This window comes from Diabrotica undecimpunctata, chromosome 6, assembly GCF_040954645.1.
Source record: "Diabrotica undecimpunctata isolate CICGRU chromosome 6, icDiaUnde3, whole genome shotgun sequence".
In the NCBI taxonomy this organism is placed as follows: domain Eukaryota; kingdom Metazoa; phylum Arthropoda; class Insecta; order Coleoptera; family Chrysomelidae; genus Diabrotica; species Diabrotica undecimpunctata.
Genome location: NC_092808.1, coordinates 17,333,402 through 17,358,961, shown reverse-complemented (window position 1 = coordinate 17,358,961; position 25,560 = coordinate 17,333,402). Strand labels below are relative to the sequence as shown.

General features: G+C 33.9%; 2 protein-coding genes and 1 long non-coding RNA gene across 6 annotated transcripts in view; 2 read left to right on the top strand and 1 right to left on the bottom strand.

Moving 5' to 3' along the window:
• Positions 1–25,560, bottom strand: part of raw (NDT-like domain-containg protein raw) — a 410,674-nt gene that overhangs the window by 332,727 nt on the left and 52,387 nt on the right. The gene's annotated exons all lie outside the window — the stretch shown is intronic.
• Positions 11,948–17,753, top strand: LOC140444759 (uncharacterized). 2 transcript variants are annotated; one of them, XM_072536520.1, is made up of 2 exons: positions 11,948–12,166; positions 17,289–17,753. In XM_072536520.1, the coding sequence occupies exons 1-2, from the start codon at positions 12,119–12,121 to the stop codon at positions 17,661–17,663; spliced, it is 423 nt and encodes a 140-aa protein (XP_072392621.1). In that variant the 5' UTR covers positions 11,948–12,118; the 3' UTR covers positions 17,664–17,753. The 2 variants fall into 2 exon arrangements, with proteins under 2 accessions (XP_072392621.1, XP_072392622.1); XM_072536521.1 differs by lacking the exon at positions 17,289–17,753 and adding an exon at positions 15,819–16,284 and having other exon boundaries at positions 11,952–12,166.
• On the top strand, positions 20,956–23,997 carry LOC140444758 (uncharacterized). The gene is made up of 2 exons (XR_011951333.1): positions 20,956–21,134; positions 23,522–23,997. It is a non-coding gene; the product is annotated as an uncharacterized lncRNA (long non-coding RNA).

Genomic DNA, 25,560 nt, shown 5'->3' with positions numbered 1-25,560 from the left:
ACGCGTATATAGGATAAAGGCTCTGTTGGCGATCACCGACTGTGTTCACCTACATGTGTTGGAGTGTAATAGTACCAGGATCTACAGTCGTAGGGGTGAGACTGTAACACTGCCGTGCTACAATAATATATACAAGCCAGAATCGCTCACTGTCGAAGAGAATTGGGCGGGGTTTTCTTAAACATATAGAAACTATATCGTATCTTAAATTCAAGCACAATTAGATAATATGAAATTATAATTTATTATTGGACGCCACCCCTGGTTTATCCTCGAAGGGGAAGACCAAAAAAAATTAAGATTTATTGAAAGTTTACAAGAAAACTATTCTTTATTATTTCTTAGTAATGAACAAAAAGAAAACATTAAAAGTTACGTCATCCCAAAGGGATACCAAAATATTATTTTATGTTAACATTATCATAAACAGAAAAATCTTTGTATCGTATTACATTAAGAATTAGTTATAAAGAAAATGAATCTATATATATATATATATATATATATATATATATATATATATATATATATATATATATATATTAACCCCAAATTTCGAAATTTGTTTACATTGAAAATAATATAGTTATTTATCAACTAGGAATAATGAAGAAAATAAACCTTTAAATAAAATAGAACACTTCACTATATTTTCATTTCTTTTTTTTTGAGTTCATAATCATTTCCGTTCTGGCTAAAACAGAACCTCACTTTTAAACTATCTAAAAATCAAAAATTTAGTTATTGCCGACAATTCAAAGAATTACCTCCTTTTAAATGTAGTTACATTGGGTTTTTCGATTAACCTTGGGTAAGCCTTTACGTGTCAAGTTCAAAGCTACCATACATTTCAAACCTTACAAAAAACTTTTTTTGCACATAGTAACAAAAAACACCACTATGTTACTAGCTAAGTTTTTTAATATTCTAACTCTACAATTCTAAGTTACGGTAAGATCAATAATGTTTTAATAGATAATATATTGTTGTGAATTTATTAATTGTTATGTCTTTAATTTATAATGTCTTTACTAATTTATTATATTGTTCCTACTTTAATTTATTAAAAGGCACGATAATTTATATAAGTTTATTTATCACTACATATACAATAATTTATTAGTAGGCGAGCGTAACAATAATATCGCGAGCGCGACTCTTCTTTATTAACTGTCCCTCCATAACCAAAATTCCTCTATAAATATAAAGTCCTGTTATTCAAGAATGAAAACAGTTGTTTCTCGAAACACATCGAACATAGACCGCTGTTTTGCTGAAAGGCCTTCTAGACAGAGCGGCGAATTGTTCTCAGAACCGGTATGGTTAAATCGGCTTGTCTCCAGAAGGTTCGAACTGTTATGTTTTTATTACAAAGGGGGACCCATCGTGTGTCAGGTAGGCATTACCTAAAAAATACGTGAATGAATGAAAATATTAGTAATAAATATATTTACGGTTTTGAGTCAGAATTTATCGTAACATTGCCCCCCTCTTAAAAGATTGTTCCTCCTGGAACCTTGTCGGGACTGGAACCGGAACGGTATGCTGGTATCGGCAACTGGACCCTCTTTTACAACTTCCAGTTGTATAAAAATGACAAGGGACGGTTTTCTCTCCGCACCAGTAACTATGCGGATTGCAACAGACTAACACCCGGACTTCGGTGTCTTTAAAGATCTCCTCCACCATATTTCGGATAACCCTCCAATCTAATTGGCGGCACTCCAACTTTGGTATGGCTAACTTTTGCACGTCGGACTCTAGTACGTGCTCTCTCAATTGAAGTAAGGCTTCCCATACATCTCGGTAGGTAGGTTGGTCACGGGCAGTGTCTTTTGTCACCAGGTAGAAAAGGTAACGTGATGCATCTTGGAGCTTCAAGGTTTTACCGGGAGCTGGCACTTGGCATTGAAGTTCTGCAACTCGACCAAACTTCCTTCGAAAGACGGATGCCAACCCTGGTGCGTCTTTGATACTGGCCGGGATGGTAAGGGCCAGCGAGTAGTCATCGGGGAGCGCGAGTAGATCTTGCTTTTCTTCAGTGGTAACACCATGTCTCGCTTTACCGGTACCTCCATAGGCACCCATGAATTCCTCAAACGTGAGGTCAGACACATCTTGGACTTGGTTTACTTCCACTTCTTCATCTACGTCGTGGTCACCTTCGAAAGACGCCAGCCGGTTATGGTGTACTATCATCGGCTTTCCCCTCGGAATCTTGCTTATTCGATAGATGACATCGTTGATTTTCTCCATGACGAGGTATGGACCTTCCCAAAACTGCTGCAATTTGGGAGAACAACCTTTTCGCTTCTTGGGATTATACAGCCAGACTTTGTCGTTCTTCTTAAAGCAACCCTTTTCGGCTTGTGTATCGTACCATTTCTTCATTCGGTCGCTAGCGATCTGAAGGTGGGAACGGACCAACTCATGTACATCGTCCATTCTTTTTCGTAATTCGATAACATAATCTTCACCCGCTACATCTTCTCCAGGTCGACACCCAAACTCTAGATCACAAGGTAGTCGCATTTCGCGTCCGAATAGGACTTTGGCTGGTGTCTGGCCTGTTGATTCGTTAACAGCAGATCTGTAGGCCATTGTGAAGAACGGAAGGTATTGGTCCCAGTCTCGCTGATGATCGGACACCATCTTTGTCAAATACTTGCCAACTGTCCTATTCATTCGTTCTACCATACCATCCGATTGCGGATGATACGCGGTAGTTCTTGTTTTCTTCATGCCTAGTCTATCACATATTCCTTGGAATAGATCGCTTTCGAAGTTCCTGCCTTGGTCACTATGGATCTCCAAAGGCACTCCAAATCGGCTGATATATTCTTGGATCAACTTATCTGCAACGGTGGCGGCCTTCTGGTCTGGAAGTGCGTAAATCTCGACCCACTTAGTGAAGTAATCCATTACTACCAACATGTACTTGCCCCCATTTTCACTTTCTGGAAATGGCCCTGCAATGTCCAAAGCTATTCTTTCAAACGGGCTTCCAACATTATATTGTCTCATAGGAGCTCTCCTTTTTCGGTGAGGCCCGTTACTCGTAGCACAAATAGTACATTTCTTACACCAGTCTTTTACGTCGTCGGAACTGTTCATCCAATAAAACCGTTCCCGAATTCGCTGAAGGGTTTTCCTTACACCAAAATGCCCTCCCGATGGACTGTCGTGTAACTGACGAAGTACTTCGGCTATTCTGCTCCAATTCCCAATTGTACCTGGATTTCTCCATGAATGTTGGCATTTTCACCTGTAGCGGTCCGAAGTCGCAACCTCGTTGGTGACAGTTTCTTACGGCTGTTTATAACTGTTGGGCGTATAATGGTTCTGGTCGCTCCGGTATCCACCAACAACGTATGCTTTTTACCATTTATGTCTCCATCTACATATACACTATCTTCACGACATTTCAAAGAAGCTATTAGTATAAGAGGGTCTTTGGAAGAGTTCCGGGTCGAAGCTGCCCCCCTAAGGTTGACTCGTTCTGGTTTTCCTGATGGTGAGTTTCTTGATTTTATGGTCTTCTTTTTCTTGCATGTCATGCTTTTCATCAAATTAAAGAGCTGGTCAAGTTTATCTTCATCTCCTTCCTCTTTTACAGTCCTAACTTTACTGTACCCGCCAGAGGCCTGCGTAGCTGACTCGTATTCGAGGGCGGCGGATAGGACATCAACCAGCGTCTTGTGACGAGCTAATCGCAGTGTTCTCTGCATTTCATGATCACGAAGACCATCAATAAACGTTTGAACGGCCAATTTTTCCATCATGTCTTCGGGAGCTGTTGGATAAGCATATCGTACTAATCTGGCAATATCTACCTCATATTCTTGAAGAGCCTCATCTTTCTTCTGTCTACGATTTTTAAGCTGTGACTGATATACATGCTCCAAATGTTCGTGGCCATATCGCATATTTAACCTCTTCTTCAGTTGTTCGAAATCATCGGTCTCCTCTACGGCTATGGTCTGAAGCACATCTAAGGCATCTCCTCGAAGAGCGATAGTCAGGTTTACAGCCTTTTCTTTTTCAGACCATCCATTTGCTCTTGCGGCTGATTCGAACTGTTTCATGTAGTTGTTCCATGATGATTTTCCGTCGAAAGTTGGGACTTTAACATGAATAGAACCTCCACTTCCTTCAAATTTCGGCCGTGTCTCCAACTTAAATTTCGTCTCGTCTTCTTTTATCTCCACTGTAATCGGATTGTTACCTCTCTCTGCTGTCCCTGTTTCTTCCATCTTCCTTTCCATCTCTTTAATCTTTTCTTCGAAGGCCAACTTATCGGCAGCAACTTGGTTTTTTAACGAAGATATTCTATCGTCCAGGGCAGACATCTCAGAAGTGACTTTAGAGATTTCTGAAGAGATGTTAGCAGAAACTTTGCTTTCCAGGGAAGAAATCTCGTTAGAAACTTTGCTTTCTAAAGAAGCGATGTCGCCGGAAACTTTGTTCTCTAATTTCGAAATCGACGAGATGACAGCATCTTCAAATATATAAGTCTCTGGATCTAGTCCTTCTTCTAGCAAAGCGTTCTTTAGTCGTTGGACTAACTCAGCCTTTTTTCCGGTAGAAGCTAATTCTCTGTCTTCTAGATGTCTTCTTAAATTAGTCACTGTCAGCTCATAAATCGTCGTCATTTTCACAATTTATTTTATATCCACTTGTAATTTATTTTCGCAATTTATCTTAAGTATTCCACTGTTCTGACACCATTTGTTGTGAATTTATTAATTGTTATGTCTTTAATTTATAATGTCTTTACTAATTTATTATATTGTTCCTACTTTAATTTATTAAAAGGCACAATAATTTATATAAGTTTATTTATCACTACATATACAATAATTTATTAGTAGGCGAGCGTAACAATAATATCGCGAGCGCGACTCTTCTTTATTAACTGTCCCTCCATAACCAAAATTCCTCTATAAATATAAAGTCCTGTTATTCGAGAATGAAAACAGTTGTTTCTCGAAACACATCGAACATAGACCGCTGTTTTGCTGAAAGGCCTTCTAGACAGAGCGGCGAATTGTTCTCAGAACCGGTATGGTTAAATCGGCTTGTCTCCAGAAGGTTCGAACTGTTATGTTTTTATTACAAAGGGGGACCCATCGTGTGTCAGGTAGGCATTACCTAAAAAATACGTGAATGAATGAAAATATTAGTAATAAATATATTTACGGTTTTGGGTCAGAATTTATCGTAACAATATGGTAGCTAATTATAATTTATTCTCTTTCAGCCCTGAAGAAGCCAAATTAATTCTCTTTGGCGAAAACGTTCGGCGAAACAATTGATACACATTAGAGTCTTTCTTGCAGATTTCCCCAATATTTAAGAGTTTACTATATATATATATATATATATATATATATATATATATATATATATATATATATATGTATATATATATATATATATATATATATATATATATATATATATTACATATTAGCCTCGAATATCGGCTATCAATGCGGCTCTCGTTTAGTGCTTCTATAACACTGTCGAGTTCTACTGAGTCGAATGCTTTGTGGAAATCTACGAATGTTAAAGCTAAGGGCTTGTTATATTCTATAGATTTTTCGATGAGTTGTTTTATTGTTTGGAGGTGATCGTTGGTTCCAAAGTTTGCTCTGAATCCAGCTTGTTCTCTACTTTGATATAGGTCTAATTTCTTGTCTAATCATGTGGTGATTACTCTCGTGAAAAGTTTATAAAGATGGTTTAACAGACTGATTGGTCGGTAATTTTTCAGGTCAGTTTTTTCTCCTTTTTTGTGCAGGAGAATTGTTTTGGCTCTATTCCATTCTGGATGGTTATGGATTTCTTTGTCAAACATAGATTAAAGGAATCTTTTATTTTCCTCATTAGAGGTTCACCGCCATTCTTAACTGCCTCGATCACAATTCCATCGTCTCCTGGTGATTTATTGGATTTAATGTTATTCATCGCTTGTCTAATTGCACTGAGAGTTATTTCTGGTATGAGTTCTCCATAGAAGTCTTCTACTATTGTTAAAAGCTCATCTCTATTAGTTGTTATTTCGCCCTTTTTGTTTTTTAATTTAATTATCTGACTTTTTCCATTATTTAGTTTTCTTCGCAGACTTTTTAGGCCTTTATTATTTTCTATGGTTTGTTCGATCTTTAGTGTATTGTACTTTCTTAAGTTTTTTCTTATTGCTTTCTTGACTTCTCTGTTTAACTTTCTCTTTTGCTCTCTATTTGGATCATTTCTTTCTGTAATAAGATTTCTTTGTTTCATTAAATTCCTGGTGTCAGTACTAGCAATGACAGTATGCATGGAAGGAAACCAGCGATGTAGCGCAGTTAACTGTGGAGTAGGCATTACTACCTGACACAAATGCTAAAAGAGTATGGTTGTTTTCGTAGCTACCTTTTTCGAGAGGATTTACTATAGGTCGTTACCCCGAGGATGTCGGGGCGATAGCGGCATGAAGTGTTCAGCTCCGCCTTGGCACATAATCGACTCCTAAATTACAGGTGTCTAGTTGACGAATCTCTCCTCCTTTATAAATATTTTTTAGATAAAGTTTATTTATATTTTGTTAGGTTTAGTTACGCACAGGAAGCGGACTTTTACGTCAAGAGCACAAGCTATTTTATCGAGCGTATAAAGGACGTTACTCTCGAGTCTGGATACTGGACAAAAACAGTCAAACCATTGAAAAAGAATTCAACACACGAAGAAAAGAAAGCCTTACAGAATTTAGAAAAAAAAAAAGATCATCGTCAGTTACATAAGTAAGGGTTACCAGTACGATCAATACGTTCAATTTGGTTCACCTTTATAACCATTGGCAACATTGCTGGCTGACCAGCTACAACTATACGCAGGAGAAGAGGACTCTTACGTCAAGAACACAAGCCATTGTATCGAGCGTATAAAGGACATTACTTTCGAGTCTGGGCACTTTGTGTTACTTAGCTTTTTTTATTGTCATTGGTGCATTTCTTCCATGTTGATTTTCTTCACCATGGAAAAAGAAAAGAACAATTCAGTTCCTTTTCTGGATGTATTAATCACAAAAGAAGACACAGGATATGCAATCAAAGCTTACAGAAAACCAACCCACAACAACAGATATTTAAATTACCACTCAAACAACAAACTTAAACAACAAAAAACATCAACGTTTCTTAATGCCATTTCTAAAACAACGAACCATGCAAATATTTCAGTTAAAATAATTCCAATCAGTAAAATAACAATAGCAATACTACCTCTAATAAGGCAATTATCAATACAAATAAAATTACTCACGAAGTAGATTTGATCATGAGTTGAGTACCTGCTAATATGTCTTTAATGAGACTTCTTGATGTATTCAAAAAAACAACTTCTCTAATATTCCTACTTCAGTTCTCTTAATATGTGCTTAGAGCAATTAACAAAAAAAAGTTTATTTGCATATGTTTAGTATTATTTATATACAATTGTGTTATTAGTTCTTAAGGTTATTTCAGCTACCTACTGAAATATAAGTATTTGAATTTCAATGTCGGGGTTAGATTCAGTCAGGACCGTCTGCAGATATAAATAAGTCATATTGGCGCTCGTAAATAAGTCTCATATCGTAATTATTGTTATTTAGTTTTCTCCCTAGATATTGTTGGACAGGATGGCATAATATCTCTAATTTTATTTACAAAAGCAATCGAGGACATCCTTAAATTTTTGGAGTGAGAAAAGACAAGAATATTTGTTAATGGAAAGTGTTTGAAACCTCATAAAAACAAAGAGTTCACATTGTAATAATTGTTTTGGGGTTTTTAAAGCTATAATTTGTACTTACTATAAAACACCCCAAAAACTTTAATCCCAACTATTCAGTTCCTGATATCCTGAATAAATTTCGGTAAGAAATTTCTCCAAGTGTTTGGCTACGTCACTGATAGTCAAATATTTTTTCCCGTAAGAAATAATCCTATTGGGTAGATGTTTTAGGACATATAAAGGAAAGTAAAGTAAAAACCTACCAAATATACAATACATACTTTTCTTGTCCACCACTTTACTCAAAATCCATATTAGATAATTAAAATATTTTTTCGGAATATTATTAGTATTACGTATGAGATTATCAAGATATTCTTTTGGTACAAAAATTCACTTCCGGTTTTGAGATGACCGGAAGTTAAAATTTACTTTAAGTTTTAGACCCCACAATGTATATATGGATCGAAAGGTCTCGTCGAGACGAATCTAAATATGTACTTCCGGTTGCGATCCGACACCGGAAGTGACCCGAAACGCGCATAAAACGTCAAGATAAACTGCTAAATGATATCCATGTCGACATTTGATGAACTAAAAATTGCATTCCGGTTTTTAGGTCGACTTCCGGTTTCGTTTTTATTAGTCAAATCAATAGAGAATTCAACGTAGAGTTCAAAAATGTAAGTTCACGAAATTATCATTTATAGTTTTTGAGTTAGGTATTGATAAAAATATTTTTACTTCCGGTAGATTTTTTTAAATTATAAAACTTTTTTAAAAAACTCGATGTCGAGTTGGTCCGCTAGTTACATATTAAAACAAAAATGTTCAAAAACCTTCAAATTTTTGGTGGAATCGCTCACCCTGTTCATCACTGACTGCACCAAGATTTTCCGTTTATTTCAGTTTATTTAAAGACTGCAACGTGTTTTTTATTTATAAGTTCACCGATAACAATATGGTTATATGTAAATTATTTTTGACTATTTAATAAATACATGTTTGCATTTTTGAAGATTTAATAAACACATTTTTTGAGACTTGAAAACTGACAACTTTTTGATGTCTTTGAGTTAAATGTCAATCTAATGTTTAATTAGTTTAATCTTGCGTCCTTTTGTCTTAGATTAAGACTTATTGGTGCCCTAATTTTTGTAGTTTCTAGAATTCAGTATTTCTTGTCTCCTTTTGTCAAACTTATACTTCGTTGTCTAATTTTTATCTACGGTTTATCTATCTATTATCTATCAATTAAGATTTACCTGCCACTTTTCAATCAATTATAACCTTACCCACCCTCAATGAAGCTCCCGAATCGAGCAACAAGGTCTTCGTTAATGTTTTGTAAACGATCAACTTTTTACCACCTGTTCTTCTTCATTATTTAATGACCTGAGGTGATTTTCGTTACAAAAAGACCAGATAAGTCTTCATTTACTTCAAAAGGCGTCAGGTGAATACTCTAAGAATGGTGTGGAAAGACCCTGAAAGAACTTTTGAGGGTGCACTTTTCTGAGTCTAAAACAAAACTGATACCACTAGATATATAATACCACATGATTTATGGTTCTAGGAAAAACTGACTTGTGCAAAAGAAGTAGTAAACTAGGACAAAATCAAAAGGACAATAAACTTATTTTAGCTATATAAGCCAGTGGATCCGGAAGAAATTTATTCAATATTTTTACAGAAGGAACATAATCTGTACAAAAAAAATATGTAATACTACATGCTTGCTTTGGCTCGATAGCCTTATTAGCGATGGTATATTGGTTAAAGGGTCAATACATCAGGGGCAGTATTCCTATTAAGCAGGACTCTCGACGGAAACGGCACTTAAATATCTAATACAGAAGATGAACTAGGTTCTGGAAAACCCAGAGGTGTTGGATGCCTTTCTCCATATAGAGAGAACATTCTACAATATCTCCTGTGAAGCAATCACAAAGGCGATTCATCTAAAAGGAATAAGTGAAACAAGCTGCAGATCGTTCGACTACATACTGTGTGAAATATAGTGTCAGTACTAGAAGCCGTCTGTCGGCAGGGAAAAGTCTTATCTTCTCTTTTGTGGAATTTGGTCATGAATAGGCTGATAACTAGACTCAGTAATGACAGGCATCATATTTTTTGCTTTGCGGATGACCTAGTCATCTTAGCCCACGGCAAATTTAATGACACAGTCATAGATAGACTTTAACAGGCTCTGAGTGTAGTTACAGAATTGACTTCAAATGTAGGGCTTAATATAAGCCTCCAAAAGTTCAAAATCACGAAGTTTGTCTGAAGAAGGCATTAAGAGAAAATACCTCTAGCCTATATGGTACACATCTTAATCTGGTCAGTTTTTATTATAGAAGCTGTGCTTCTGTTTTTTTCCTTCAGTTGATAAGTTCGTCAAATTTGATCTTTAACAGAATATTTGGCTTTTTACTACTTTACACTAGATAAGAGTACATCTCTGTATTATCAACTAACACCGAATAAACCTGCTTGAAAACGCGTAATTAAAATAATGACGTATGTGTTTTCAGTTACACAAATTTTTACCTAAACTGGTTATTAAAGCTGAAAAGTTAGTCGTAATTTAAAATTAATATATTGAATACTAAATTAGGAAGGTTGTACTCTTGTCAGTATTGTACCTTCCTTCCTGAATGTCCCAATTTGGAAATAACAGGAAATGCAAATGAAGTGAAGTTTATTCTAAAATTACCTCGTAAATAGTATTATTCAAAGAAAACATTCTAAATTGAAATAATATATAAGATATACTTAAAATGTAAAACGTGTGTAGAAGGAGCTGGTAATATGGAAACGCATTTTATTTTTCCTACGTAAAATTAATAATTATTTTTATAAATCGACAAAAATTAAGCATCAACCATTATCTTGTTTAGTGATTAATTTGAATTCAAGAAAATTAGTCTGTGGTCCATTTTTGGTCCATTTAGGTATAGAGTGTTTGTCCATCTCATTTGGTCTAATAGAGATGGATACACCGATACATCTGGTGACACTTCAATAAGGCAACTTTTCGAGCAGACAGAAGTTCTCAAGCCAACTCAGAGCAAAAAGAGGAGTTAGAAAAGGATGCGTTTTTTTCACCTGACTTACTTTAGAAGGATGGGTCGATGGAGTAACGTTGGCTGGTAGAACAATCTCCAATTTAAGATTTGCAGATGACACTACCCTTATAGCAACAAATAAACAAGAAATACTAGATCTTTTGAGTAAAGTTGAGTGGAAAAGTAGCAAAGTTGGTCTTAAAATTAATAAAGGTAAGAAGAAAGTAATAGTGGTAGACTACCTAGTGGTAAAAAGTGCAAAAAATGCAATGCCTTTTAATATTACCTGGAGCTGCTCAAATTCCCTATCGCGCATTATGTGTCCTAGATATGACGTCTTTCTAATTTTGATAGTATTGACCAGATGATGTTTTTGTCTTGGTTTCATGTAATTTTAGAAGGCTGCAGGACGTATCCCTACTTTTTCAAGGCAAGTACTGTCTTTCTTTTATGCAATTTTTTTATATGCGCTTTTCTGTGGAATGTATCCACCGCATAAAAGGAGACCTTACTGTATATAATAATATTAATAATACGGATATTCTCAAGTTAAAGTTGATTTCATGCAATCGAATGAACTATCTTACAATAAAGTCGTCCCAGGAACGCAACTCAGCACTATTGGCAATATCATTTTAAAGTCATCTAATTTAAAATGTATAATATGTCTGAATTGTCTATATAAATGAATTAGATAAAATTAAATTATTAGAAGAATTTTTCACCAAGTAACAAAAAACAAAATTTGTTTAATCTATTAATTTTTGTATTTTGAGAACGATTTCCGAAGTGGAAATTGAAACATCAATAAACTGATTTTAACCTTCAATTATGGCTTATTCCCATTAAAATAGTAAATATATAAAAGTGGAAAGACTATAAACTAGTTAATTAAATGTTATGTCCTTTATTGCGGTTATAGTCCTAAAAATATTATAAGTGCCACAAAAATGGATTCCCAAAAAGCCATTTCTAAATTTATTGACCAATTAAAAATTTCATAATACGAGACATTAATTTTGCATTGTCTAACTTCTAATCTAATCCATAAATAACAAGATGCAGGATTTAGTGTTATGGTTTTTTGTTAATTGATTTTAGTTTATAGACTACAAATATTTACTTTAGATGCAATAATTGTGAAAATTCGATATATTATCATGTTAGACGTGGAAACACCTCATTGGTGGATGAACTATGCGAAATAAAATTGCCTAAGTAAAACTAGAAAAATTAACGATAGATTTGCTATAATAATCATATGTTTCATATCGAGTGAATTTTCCAATATGAAGAGGTTTATACTTTTTGTTGTAGCTGTTGTAGTGGCTGTTTTGGTAAGAAAATGTTTGATTCGTGTGCTATGTTGTATTATTGCTATTTATATTGATAAACATATTGCCTCCACAATTTTACTAACAACTTTTATATTTTTTTTTTTCTATTTTTTTCGATTTTTATTATTCTTCAATTAGTAATACAAAAATACACAAAAATCATTAATAATAATTTCCAAACATTTATTCAAATAAATAAATCTTTTTACCTGACAACGGTTTTCCAGAAGTGACATATTTAATAATTAATAGTCTTGATGTTTCACCTACATAAAAATTTTCACATTTACAAGGTATTTTATAAATGCAATTCTTTGTTTTTTCTTTTCCATTGTTAGGTTTAGTTTTAGATAAAATAGATCTGAAAATGTTCGCCGTTCACCTTCTGACAAGTGCAAGCCTATTATTAAATTCCTGAGTCACTCTTTCCAAGACCTCTCCACGCATTAGTTCACATTCATCAATAATTCTTTGTTTCAAATCCTGCAAACAAGTTGATCGCCTAATGTAAACACGTGATTTTAGATATATTCAAAGAAAAAATCTAACGTATCAAGGTCATTAAGATCCGGAGAACAAGCAGGCCACTCTATAAATCCATTGTATATATTGTATAATCAATGGATTTGCAAAGTTCGCATTCAAAAAATTTCTAACCGGTCGATAATAGTAGGAAAGTGCTCCATCTTAATGAAACCAAAAATTCTGTGGCAACTGGCCATTTTGTTGAAGTGCAGGAATAAATTGCTCATTTAGTAAATCTAAAAAAATGAAAATTCCGTCAAAACATTCAACTTTTTTGGATGTTGTTTAAACACGTTTACCATAACCGATCATTATTTCAATACATACGATCTTTTTCATTTAAATGAACCAGTTTTATTCTATAACAATTACTTACTAGTTAACACTTGTTTTCTTTTTTGTAAACATGAGTTTCAGTTTTTACTCTTATTGACTAAGGATTGTAAGGATGTAAACTTTTGTGAGAATTTTAAATATTTGAAGTAATTTGTTTAAATTATTATTCTCGTTGGTCGTAGTATTCACCTATTTTTTAACTGTAAAGTGATTTGTTTCCAATTTTAACAAATTGCTTTTACCAAACTTGGTATATAAAAATTAGGAATCAAGTTCTTTTAAAATCTGCAAAATATATAGGATGTTACATTTAAATTAAATAAGTTGAGGGTATATTCAGTGAAACCAGAAGTGAAGTAGTAACAAAAAATGTAGCATCAGAGGAGTTATGTGTTATTGTACTTGCATGCAAAGTTTCATGAATATTTTTTTCGTTTCAAAGATATACTTAGTTCCATACTTTATCCCAACCCTGTACAATGACAGTTAGATATAAGACAAGATAATATAAATACTGTATATTTTTCTCTTTAAATCGTATTTTTTGCAATCCTTTCCTACACTTTACTTTTAATAGCTTGTTGATTGATCACAAAGTCACTATTCCTACGAAAAATTATCTTCTGCCATTTATAAAAATGATCTCAGCAATATCGACCAGGTAGACGACCGGCCCGTCGATGGTAATGACTAACGACACGATCGAGATGTAGACAATTTTTTCAATGTAATTTCAACTTTCCTTTTTTGTACACCATATTTTTACATCATTATTTTTGATACCTACAATATTTATTAAAATAAACAATACCGAAATTAAGGTGATCATATTTATTATTAAGTCATATAACATTGCTCTAACAGTAAAACTGTTTACAACTTAGTAGAAAAAGTTTTATCAAAACAATATTTCCGTTTATACCATAATGAACGTAATAAGAATGAAAGTTTGAAACAAGTATTAACCCTTTCAGGACTGAATACAATCCGCAGATATCCAAAACTTTTCAAACAAAAAAATATAATCAATAGTCTTATAATAGTGCCCAAAGTGATCTGTTTTTTTTTAATATCCTTAAATCCTCGGTAGAATATGGGACAACTGTATCCCAATAGTGTTTAATATTGGGAACAATGTATTCCATTAGTAGACGAATAAATTTTGAAGGTAATTTTATTGACAAAAATATAGAAAGGTCTATTCATCCCATGAACTGATTTAATTTCAGACCGTTTACCAGTTTTTAGTTTTTTCCCGCAAGTCATATATATGTAGTGTAACAGTTAGACATTAGTAAGACACTTTTTGTATCTTGCCACTTAGTACTCAGAACCCCAGCATCCAAAACTTGAAAATCAGACTCAACTCTTGACATCTTCAAATTTTGGTTTATTTTTACAACACAATGCAAATTTAGTTCACTCAATAATTTTAGAGATGTGAAAAACCTGTCGAAACATAGGCACACATCAGAAGAACGTATTGTACTAGCTAGTTTTTTCACCACACGTTTACATAAAGTCCAGCAACAGCTTCAACCTCTTTACCAAAGTAAATTTTGAGGTCATATATGTATCAGATTAACAGTCAGACCTTTGCCACATTTCTATTCCCCTTTTAGAGGAATCTACCGTTTTAGGGAAGACCTTTCCTCGAATTTGGTCATAGTTTCATCAATAAACTGATGAGAACTCTCTGTTCTGGCTTTTCCAAAAGTATGTTTCAAACATGAAATCACTTCATCCAAGTTATATGTCCTAGGTGAATTATTATGCTTTTCAGTATCATTATAGTACATTTTTGATAACAAGTAGCAACATCGGTCACCTGTTATAGCCTTTTTATGACTGGGTTGCCAAGGGATTCATTATTAGCTCAATAGTCTTTCATGCTAGGTAATTTGTTGTAGTACCTAATTGGTACAACCAAGAACGATCAATATTTCTTGGTGATCAGTTTCTTTATTCTTTTTAGTATTTTGGTGTTGTGCATGTCTTAGATTAGTGCAGTGAGTGATGTGCATAAATAAAGACCACGGGAAGAACTTTATAAACACATCCAACTCACTCGAACCTCTTCAGACATCTAAAGTGACTACTCCTTGACTTTGATTTGTTTGACATGTTTTAGTTTAAACTTCGTGTATGGTTATTTTCACATTACGAGACCAGACTGGTCGCCATCTGGATCTGACATCTCTTCTTCTTCAGAATCTATCATTTCGAGATCTCTTTTAAAATTTTCTTTTCTTTCTGAGGCATCGATTATTTTCGGTGGATGTATATCTCTGTTGGTTATAACATAATCTGTCATATATATTTGTCCACGTGTGTTAGTGAATATATATTTATGTTGTCTTTGTGGTAAAAAAATGTGTCGTTTATTCTATGTTCGTTATTCGTACAAAAGTTTATCATTAGTTCTCCATTTTCGTGTTAAACATTCTCGTTATGTTTTTCCTTGAGTTGAGCGATCTGATATTCCAAGTAGTAATTCTTATCTGGGTTTTGAATATTTTTAGCATATCCTTATTTCTTGCCGTGGTCGTCTTCATAGCGTAAATCCGGTTCCGAGGCTGTACATGGTTTCTTTGAGCAGTATTGGTTTTTACGATTGCTAGGTCGCGAATTTTGCCATTCACCCTCCACATTTTATCCGGGCTTGGGACCGGCTGTGTTACTGCAGAGCTACAGATAGTGTTAAACATATTATAACAAAATTTTTATATGATATATTCAAAGAGTTTCTCATCTTTTACGATTTTTATTAGATGTTAATATATTGTTGTAGGCTGACGACGCAACAGAACAGAAGAGAACAGAAGAATACGAAAACTTGCGGGAAAATTTAAACACTTGTCAGCAGAATTTGGGCCTGCTACCTAGTGACATTAATACCAAAGGGTTTACTCACGTAAAAGAGGAGGACAAGGATTACATAGGAGCCATTATGCTCTGTGTATATACCAAAGCAGGTGTTATGTCAGAAAATGGAGATTTAATTGAAGCTAGAGTTCACAGTCTTTATACTAATCTACGAGGGGACTCTCACCGTACAAAAGAAACAATACAAAAAATTTTGAAGGAATGTAAACCAAATCATGATGATTCTCCTAAGCGTAAAGCTTTCTCTTATGAAGCTTGTTTAGATAGGTTGAATTAACTGTATAAGTTAACGTGTTAAGTCCATTTTTCATTTTATTAACCTCTAATACTTATATTAGAAGATGTAAAGTTAAATTAAACTATAATAAAAATTTGCTATTGAAACGTACCTTTTTTTTATCAAATACATCAACCACTGAGGGTTATACTCTGGTCAATATAGACATTTAAAATAACAAAAATTGTAAAAAGAACTGTTTTAAAAATTTTCATTGTTCCTAAATATTGCTTTAAGTACATCCTTATTTGCATAATGTTGTTCATAAACAACACTTATATTTTTCCAAAATAAAAAAAATTGCTCAGAATTTTTTTTTGTTATTTTTTCCCACAAAATAACGAAAATCCAGTTTAGCGTAACCTTTTTTGCAACGAAAAATAAAAAATCATGCATTGAAGGGTTTTAAGAGCTCATACTTCTAATCCATGGCTCAAAACTAATTTCAGTATAGCTCTTCTTTGTTTTTATTTGAAATAGTTTAATCTCTCCAAACTCAATTAAGATTTTGTTTTACTTCCATTTCTCTCAATTTGTCACAGTCTTCTCTAAAATAGAAATCTTCTCTTGAAGAGAGAAGCTATACAAATTATCCAAAATATTGACCCAAATACTATATAGGTACTTAGAAATGCGGACTTTCGAGAAATACTTTCACTAAACGACTGATATCCTGGATATTCAGAAAGGAAGTAATTTTATGTTTGTGTTCAATCTTCGAACTACCCACAACTTAACAACATTGGTTAAAATGCTGACTTACGAGAGCTTACGCTTACGCTTAAATAAGCCAACGAGAGAGCTACCATTAGGACTGAACCAATGTGAAAATCCTTATTTCTTGCCGTGGTCGTCTTCATAGCGTAAATCCGGTTCTGAGGCTGTACATGGTTTCTTTGAGCAGTATTGGTTTTTACGATTGCTAGGTCGCGAATTTTGCCATTCACCCTCCACATTTTATCCGGGCTTGGGACCGGCTGTAGTACCTGCAGAGCTAACGACAGTGTTAAACATATTATAACACAATTTTTATATGATATATTCAAAGAATTTCTCATCTTTTACGATTTTTATTAAGATGTTAATATATTGTTGTAGGCTGACGACGCAACAGAACTGAAGAGAACAGAGGAATTCGAAAACTTGCGGGAAAATTTAAACACTTGTCAGCAGAATTTGGGCCTGCTTCCTGATTACATTATTACCAAAGGGTATACTCACGTAACAGAGGAGGACAAGGATTACATAGGAGCCATTATGCTCTGTGTATATACCAAAGCAGGTGTTATGTCAGAAAATGGAGATTTAATTGAAGCTAGAGTTCACAGTCTTTATACTAATCTACGAGGGGACTCACACCGTACAAAAGAAACAATACAAAAAATTTTGAAGGAATGTAAACCAAATCATGATGATTCTCCTAAGCGTAAAGCTTTCTCTTATGAAGCTTGTTTAGATAGGTTAACTGTATAAGTTAATGTGTTAAGTCCATTTTTCATTTTATTAAACTCTAATACTTATATTAGATGTAAAGTTTAATTACACTATAATAAAAATTTACTATTGAAACGTACCTTTTTTTTTATCAAATACATCAACCACTGAGGGTTATACTTCGGTCAATATAGACATTTAAAATAACAAAAATTCCCGGAAAGCCAAACAGTGGTGGAGAGCTGGGGTTTACCATTATAAATAAAGTTTTAAAAATCCCCATCGATCGAATGTGTGCTACAAAACTTATTTGAGTTTGAGGTCAAAAGTCAAAATTTGAGGATTTGTGAATTTTTCTCGAAAACGGTAAGTTTTATAAAAAAAACTTAAACCAAAGTTGTAAACCTTAAAATTCTCTACAAAAATGGTCATTATGATTTTTTTCCTAATAGTTTCACATTTCACAGATTATTTGGTTAACTATTGTTTTGATTTCTTTAGATATTTTATTCAGATTCATACTCTTGAAAGTCTACTTCAACAGTTAAGTCTTCTTCGATTTTTTCTTTTTTCTCTTTCCCTTGCTGATGTTCATAAATTGTTCAAATGTACCTTCCAAACAAGCCACATAAATGGGGTTTTAAATTTTTTGTCTATGCTCTAGCTCTGGATACGCGAACTGCAAATGTTGTGGTGAGATTGGTTAGAATTGTTCCCAGGAATTTGAATCACAGGCTTTATTTTAACAAATATTACTCTTCTATACCTCTCCTTGTATATCTTTCCAAACAACGTATTCACAGTTTAGGAACCGTAAGAAGGAAGAGGATTCCAAATTGTAAGATTCCGGATAAAAAGGCTATGAAAAATTAAGGAAGAGGAACTAGTGTAGAGTTTGTTGCTACATGCGATGGTGTGGAAGTAAGTAGTTTAGGCTGGAAAGATAACAAATTAGGCACGTTGGTATCGACTTTATAGTCCGAAGGTTGCGAAGTTCCTAAAACTACTGCCAAGAGATATGACAAGAAAGAAAATAGAATAAAAGAACTAAGGTATCCATGTCTTGTACAAGAATACAACCGTCATATGGACGGTGTCGATTTGTTGGACAGCAATATGGGACTGAATAAAATGAAAGGAGTAAAAAATTGTATTTTAGACTATTTTTTCATCTACTAGATCTAACCGTTGCTAACAGTTGGATTCTTTACAAGAATTCAGCTGAACATAGAACTGTTGCGATACCTAAAGTCACACAATCTCAGTTTAGAGCACAACTGGTAGAAGCATTATGCAGGACAGGAGATCTTCAGCAAGTAAAACTGAGGAGGGGCTATAGCTAAAGAAGAGAAAGGACCCAGCATAGACCATGCCAATAAAGGATGTTCAAATGGATGGAATTCACCATTGGTATCTATGGTCCGAAAAACCAAAAAGATGCAAATTTCTACAGTGCAATGGCTATACACATGTGTTCTACAAAAAATGTGGCAAAAAGTGTGGAAAAGTCACTAAAACGAAGAACTGTTTTAAAAATTTTCATTGTTCCTAAATATTGCTTTAAGTACAGCCTTATTTACATAATGTTGTTCATAAACAACACTTCTATTTTTCCAAAATAAAAAAAATTGCTCAGAATTTTTTTTTGTTATTTTTTCCCATAAAATAACGAAAATCCAGTCCAGCGTAAACTTTTTTGAAACGAAAAATAAAAAATCATGCAGTGAAGGGTTTTAAGAGCTCATACTTCTAATCCATGGTTCAAAACTAATTTCAATATAACTCTTTATTGTTTTTATTTGAAATACTTCAATCTCTCCAAATTGAATTAAGATTTTGTTTTACTTCAATTTCTCTCAATTCGTCACAGTCTAAAATAGAAATCTTCTCTTGAAGAGAGATGCTATACAAATCATCCAAAATATTGACCCAAATACTGTATACTTAGAAATGCGGACTTTCGCGAAATACTTTCACTAAACGACTGATATCCTGGACATTCAGAAAGGAAGTAATTTTATTTTTGTGTTCAATCTTCAAACTACCCACAACAACATTGGTTAAAATGCTGACTTAAGCCGCGTTTACACGAGGACAATTGGCGAGACAATTGTCAGAAGACAACTGACTAGCATGAAATTATTGTCTTCGTCTAAACACTTCAGGCCAATTGCCTTGCCAACTGCCCTCACAATTAGCCCAAAATTCCGTTGTCTCCGGGAGTAGACTGAGAACAATGAGCTGCGCCCAGTCAGCCCCCCACCACTCGAAATCTCAATTGTCGCGACAATTGGCGCCGTTTGAACGGTGTAGGCCAGTAGTGCTATCTTGTTTATTCACCAGTTTCCTCACCGGACACAACAGCGGCCATGTTTTAGCTGTCTATTGCCATGGCAATAGTTGGCCACATATAAACATCTTCTCGTTCAACTGGACTGGCCTCCGACAATCCGCAACCACGTGATGACAATTGTCCAATGACAATTGTTTCGCCAATTGTCATCGTGTAAACGCGGTTTTACAGCGCCTCTTTTTAAATAAGCCAACGAGAGAGCTACCATTAAGCCGCGTTTACACGATGACAATCGGCGAGACAATTGTCAGCAGACAACTGACTGTCATGAAATTATTGTCTTCGTCTAAACACTTCAAGCCAATTGCCTTGCCAATTGCCCTCACAATTGGCCCAAAATTCAGTTGTCTTCAGGAGTAGATTGAAGACAAAGAGCTGCGCCCAGTGAGTCCCCCACCACTCGAAATCTCAATTGTCGTGACAATTGGCGCCGTGTGAACGGTGTAAGCCAGTAGTGCTGTCTTGTTTTTTGCCAGTTCCCTCACCGGACACAACACACAACAGATAACGAGCAGTCGGCCATATTTTAGCTGTCTACTGCCATGACAATAGTTCGCCCCGTATAAACATCTTCTCGTTCAACAGGACTGGCCTCCGACAATCCGCAACCACGTGATGACAATTGTCCAATGACAATTGTCTCGCCAATTGTCATCGTGTAAACGCGGCTTTAGGACTGAACCAATGTAAAAATTACATTTTAATCATCATAAATTACTAGCAAGTTTAATGATTTCTATTCCAAACGTTTTTTCTAAATGAATAGCAGTAGCATAAGTTTAACTAAAGCTAATGAAAAAAATTAAAGCTAAACTAGCAACTTAAAAATGTAAGAAGTTTTTGATTTCATGCTGCCTATAAATAACGAGATCCGGTAATTATTTTTATGGATTTTAATTGTTTTTAGTTTATAGACTATTTTAATTAAAATAATTATAAAAAATCGATAATATGCATTGTGTGGGATTGCCTAAAAGTATTGCCAAGTCTTAGTATAAAAAATCATCTTTCTAGTACACACACTTAAAAACCCACAGTAAACTATAAAATGCCAGTACTAAGTCTATTGCAAAAAAAACATTTGTGACAGACTGAGTTATATTTTCAATATGAAGAAGTTAATAATGTTTGTTATTGCTGTATTTGTGGTTGTTTCGGTAAGAATCTGTTTGATCAATTTGTATATGCTTCTATTTTTCCTACAGTTATTATTTTCTGATTTAATTGTTTTTTTTGGTACCCCATTTTGCTTATTTAAAGTACGCCTCAGCGTGTTAAATTCAACTTTCAAAAACGCGCGTGGCAACATCAACAGTTTTAAATATTGATCTGGCCTGACAGGAGTACATACCTTGTAACATCAAATAAAAAAATATGAATAAAATATTACTAAAAAATGTATCAAAAGCTTTATTCACATAACTAAAAATTATTAATTAGGGCCACTTGTTCGAAGGCTAATCAAAACTTAAATATTTAATTAAAATCAAATACGTCACATTTTGAGGTTATGTTGACTGATTTATTTTATTCAATTTTATTATATTGTTTTTTAATTTAAAATAAACCATAATTAAACTCTTTCTGATGTTAATTACATGTTTTTATTTGCAAATCAATAATAATAATAAGCAATTTTTAATAATTTTGACAGCTGCTGTGACATATTTGCTTGTAATTAAATATTTGATTACAATCAAGTTTTGATTAGCGTTTGAACAACCGGTCGCGGCCCTCAATCTTTTAAAATGTGAAAAGTACAGTCGGCATTGTTTGAAATATTGAATATTGTAATTTTAAATTTGTATTTAATATTGTAATTAATACTACCGACATTCTCGGAAGCCAATTGGGTTGTACTTCCATTAATGGCACTCCCAATATTGTTTGAAACATTCTTCTTATTGGTAAAGGTCGTGGCATATTATCATGCACGTTGCGTTTCCAGCACATAGCGTTTAGTTTCCGAAAAATATAATTTAAATGGTTTTAAATATGAACAACGCACACTGTCCGGAACATAGCGTTTCAGACACTTAACGTTTCCGTTCAGTATATTTGAAAACAATATTTTACTGATGCCGACGGCTACGTAACGAGTCGTAACCGGTTGGTAAGGATAATGTGAATTAGATGTCCGTCGTTTTTCCCTTGTTTATTTAGGTATTTGTTTGATTTTGATACAGAGTATTTAAAAAAATAATTTTCGAGGCTATTTTGTCATTTATGCATGTGTTTTTATTGCTTTGTGATAATTAATTACGGAAGTGATAAACAATTAGGACTTTTGTACGGAAGTGATACCTCTTCTTTTTGAAAATACTTTTTGGTTTGATATGTATGGCTTCGTTAAATGTAGTATTTTGTTTTTTAACTAAAGGTGTAATTAAATTTAAAACATATTTAAACTGAATCCTATTAATTCTAAAATATCCATAATAATTTTCATCGTCATCAATTAATTCTCTGTATAAAGTCCAGTATTCACATGCCTTCTTCCTTTCTCTTAGCATTGGATGTACTTCAAACCTTCTTTTTAACACAGTTTTTCATTCTTCATCGTTAAGTAAAAGAGCAATTGCACATAATTTTTGTCGAGAAAAGCGAGATCATATCTTCACCGAACCAAACTGAAACGTTCTATGTATGAAAATGTGAACGCGCAGCCCAATTGCTGGAGTGGAAACGCTACGTGCCGGAAACTATACGTGCACGATAATATTCCGCGACTTTAATACTCTCTTTAACGTAATCAGTCGCCACAGTTGCCCATTTCCGTCCTACTTGTCGTTGGATTTGATTTATTGTCATGCTACTGCTTAATACGACGTACGTCCGCCATAATTGTAGGGAACGTACGTCGAAACGCTTGTCCCGTGTATTTCTCGGGATCGTCAAATTTTAGATAACGTGCAATTTGCAAGGACCTGATCCAAATGTATTAACCAACTACTTGATTAGTGCACTTCCCTTCTTCATACTCTAAGAAAACTCGTGCAAATTCTATTCTGGTCGAAATTTCCTCGTCACTTTCAATCCTGCAGTCAATCCAATTACCCAGATATCTAAAGTGTTCCACCCTTTACATGATTTTATTATCTAATTTAGAACTGAGTCTTCGATATTAATTTTTCCGACCACCATCCATTTTGTTTTCTTTGCGTTGATCGTAAAGCCCTTTTCAGTGCATTCGTTGTTTACAGCGTTCAATAGAGCTTGAAGGTTTTCTAGACTCTCTCTCATTATGGCGGTGACATCTGCGTATCTGATGTTATTAATAATTTCACTACCGATTTCAACACCTTCGCAACCATTATTAAACGCGATCTCAAAACTTGTTCAGTGTAGGCATTAAACAACATCGGTGACATAACACATCCCTGTCTGACACCTCGGTTAATAGAAACTTATTTTTATTTTTATTACTTTGCAATAATTTTTAAGAGGCTGTTAGGATAATGAACGCACTATATTTGTGCACCTTCTATAACTATGATTTATATTAAATTCTAAAAAATTTCACAATATTAATACATTGTTGCAGGCTGATACCACAAAAGAACAAAAGAGAAAAGAGGAAATGGATAATTTGAGAGAATATTTAAATACGTGTCAGCAGGATTTCGGTTTGTTACCGGGTTACATTCTTACCAAAGGATATAAAAACGTAAAAAAGGAAGACGAGAAGTATATAGGCTCCATTATGCTCTGTGTATATCGCAAAGTAGGTCTTATGTCAGAATACGGAGATTTAATTGAAGCTAGAGTTCACAGTCTTTATACTAATCTACGAGGGGACTCACACCGTACAAAAGAAACAATACAAAAAATTTTGAAGGAATGTAAACCAAATCATAATGACTCTCCTAAGCGTAAAGCTTTCTCTTATGAAGCTTGTTTAGATAGGTTGAATTAACTGTATAAGTTAATGTGTTAAGTCCATTTTTCATTTTATTCAACTCTAATACTTATATTAGATGTAAAGTTTAATTAAACTATAATAAAAATTTACTATTGAAACGTACCTTTTTTTATCAAATACATCAACCACTGAGGGTTATACTTCGGTCAATATAAACATTTAAAATAACAAAAATTCCCGGAAAGCCAAATAGTGGTCTGGGGTTTACCATTATAAATAAAGTTTTTAAAATCCCCATCGAACGGTAAGTTTTATAAAAAAAAAACTTAAACCAAAGTTGTAAACCTTAAAATTCTTTACAAAAATGGTCATTATGTTTTTATTCCGAAAAGTTTCACATTTCCACGCCATCTACGAGGTAGTGTACTCGGCGCGTTTTTTACTGTGGTTTCCCCTATAGTTCTACCAAGTTCTACACTCTACACTAACTGTCAAGACAATTTTAGGATAATTTAAGGGAACAATGCCCGTCAAGGTCTAGATATTACCTTATTACTGATATTGATCATTGATATTGCTATTGATTATTTGGTTAACTATTGTTTTGATTTCTTTAGATATTTTAATCAGATTCATACTCTTGAAAGTCTACTTCAACAGTTAAGACTTCTTCGATTTCCTCTTCTTTCTCTTTCTCTTGCTGGATGTTCATAAATTGTTTAAATGTGGCTGAGTCATTGGTATTGTATCGTAATTTTACTTATCGTAATTTGGTATAGTCATCGGAATTTTGCCTTCTTAAATACTCAGTAAACTCATCACCTCTCGCGACACTAGCCTCGATTAAATTTGGCATTCTACGATCAACCAGAATTGTTTTATTCTCACTTTCAGTTTTATTGTAAATAAAGCAAAACTGAGACATTTGTTAGAGCTATAAAATAGCACAAATAACCTAAATGATAGACGCTTGTAATAAGTACGGATATTCACTTGAATTGAACCTTTAGCACTAAAAGAAACAGGTATATGAACGAGACCTACGGACAATAGAATAGTCAGATGCTTTTCCAGGCAACGTGGGCAGAGGGAATTCAGTTAGGGACTGATTATCTTTTGAATAAATGTTTTCAGACTAGTATAATATGTATATATACAAGGGACACAAATAGGCATTTATATTTGTCTTAAGTGCCTGATATGTATGTACGTAGCTTATATGTGCATGTATAATGTGACTCTTAGAATCGCAATATCTCAGGAATGGTAACTCTTCGGAAAAAAATTATACAGATTATTATTGTAGATAATTTTAAAATCTACAACTTTGATTTGAGGTTTTTTTTATAACCTCTGGATGAACGCGAATTTCTATTACATCAAAGAGGTCCGAGGAAATATGTGATAAGGTCGATTGATAGGGAAAAACAAAAAAATTTATTCAGAGAGAACAACGGAAAAAGAAGAAATATACCGTAGTTATTGACAGTGTTGTTAATCTAGTATCTGAATGCAATTCCTCTTCAAGTTCAGAAACAAATAATTTTGTTTATGATGTTAATTGTTTATGATTTTACGTTTCAAGAAAATGTTTCTGTACCTTCTACCTCTAAAGATGTTAAAAAAAATCAGATGAGAATTCAGTTGACAAATTTTGCAAAAGTATGTGGCAGACATGGCATTTCTGATAGATCGTCGCATTTCAGCGGACGCTTTTAACG

Bases quoted from the DNA above. Each gene is read 5' to 3' on its own strand.
- LOC140444759 (XM_072536520.1), top strand. From the start codon at position 12,119: ATGAAGAGGTTTATACTTTTTGTTGTAGCTGTTGTAGTGGCTGTTTTG. The intron at 12,167-17,288 runs GTAAGAAAATGT...ATATTGTTGTAG, and splicing joins CTGTTGTAGTGGCTGTTTTG to GCTGACGACGCAACAGAACT.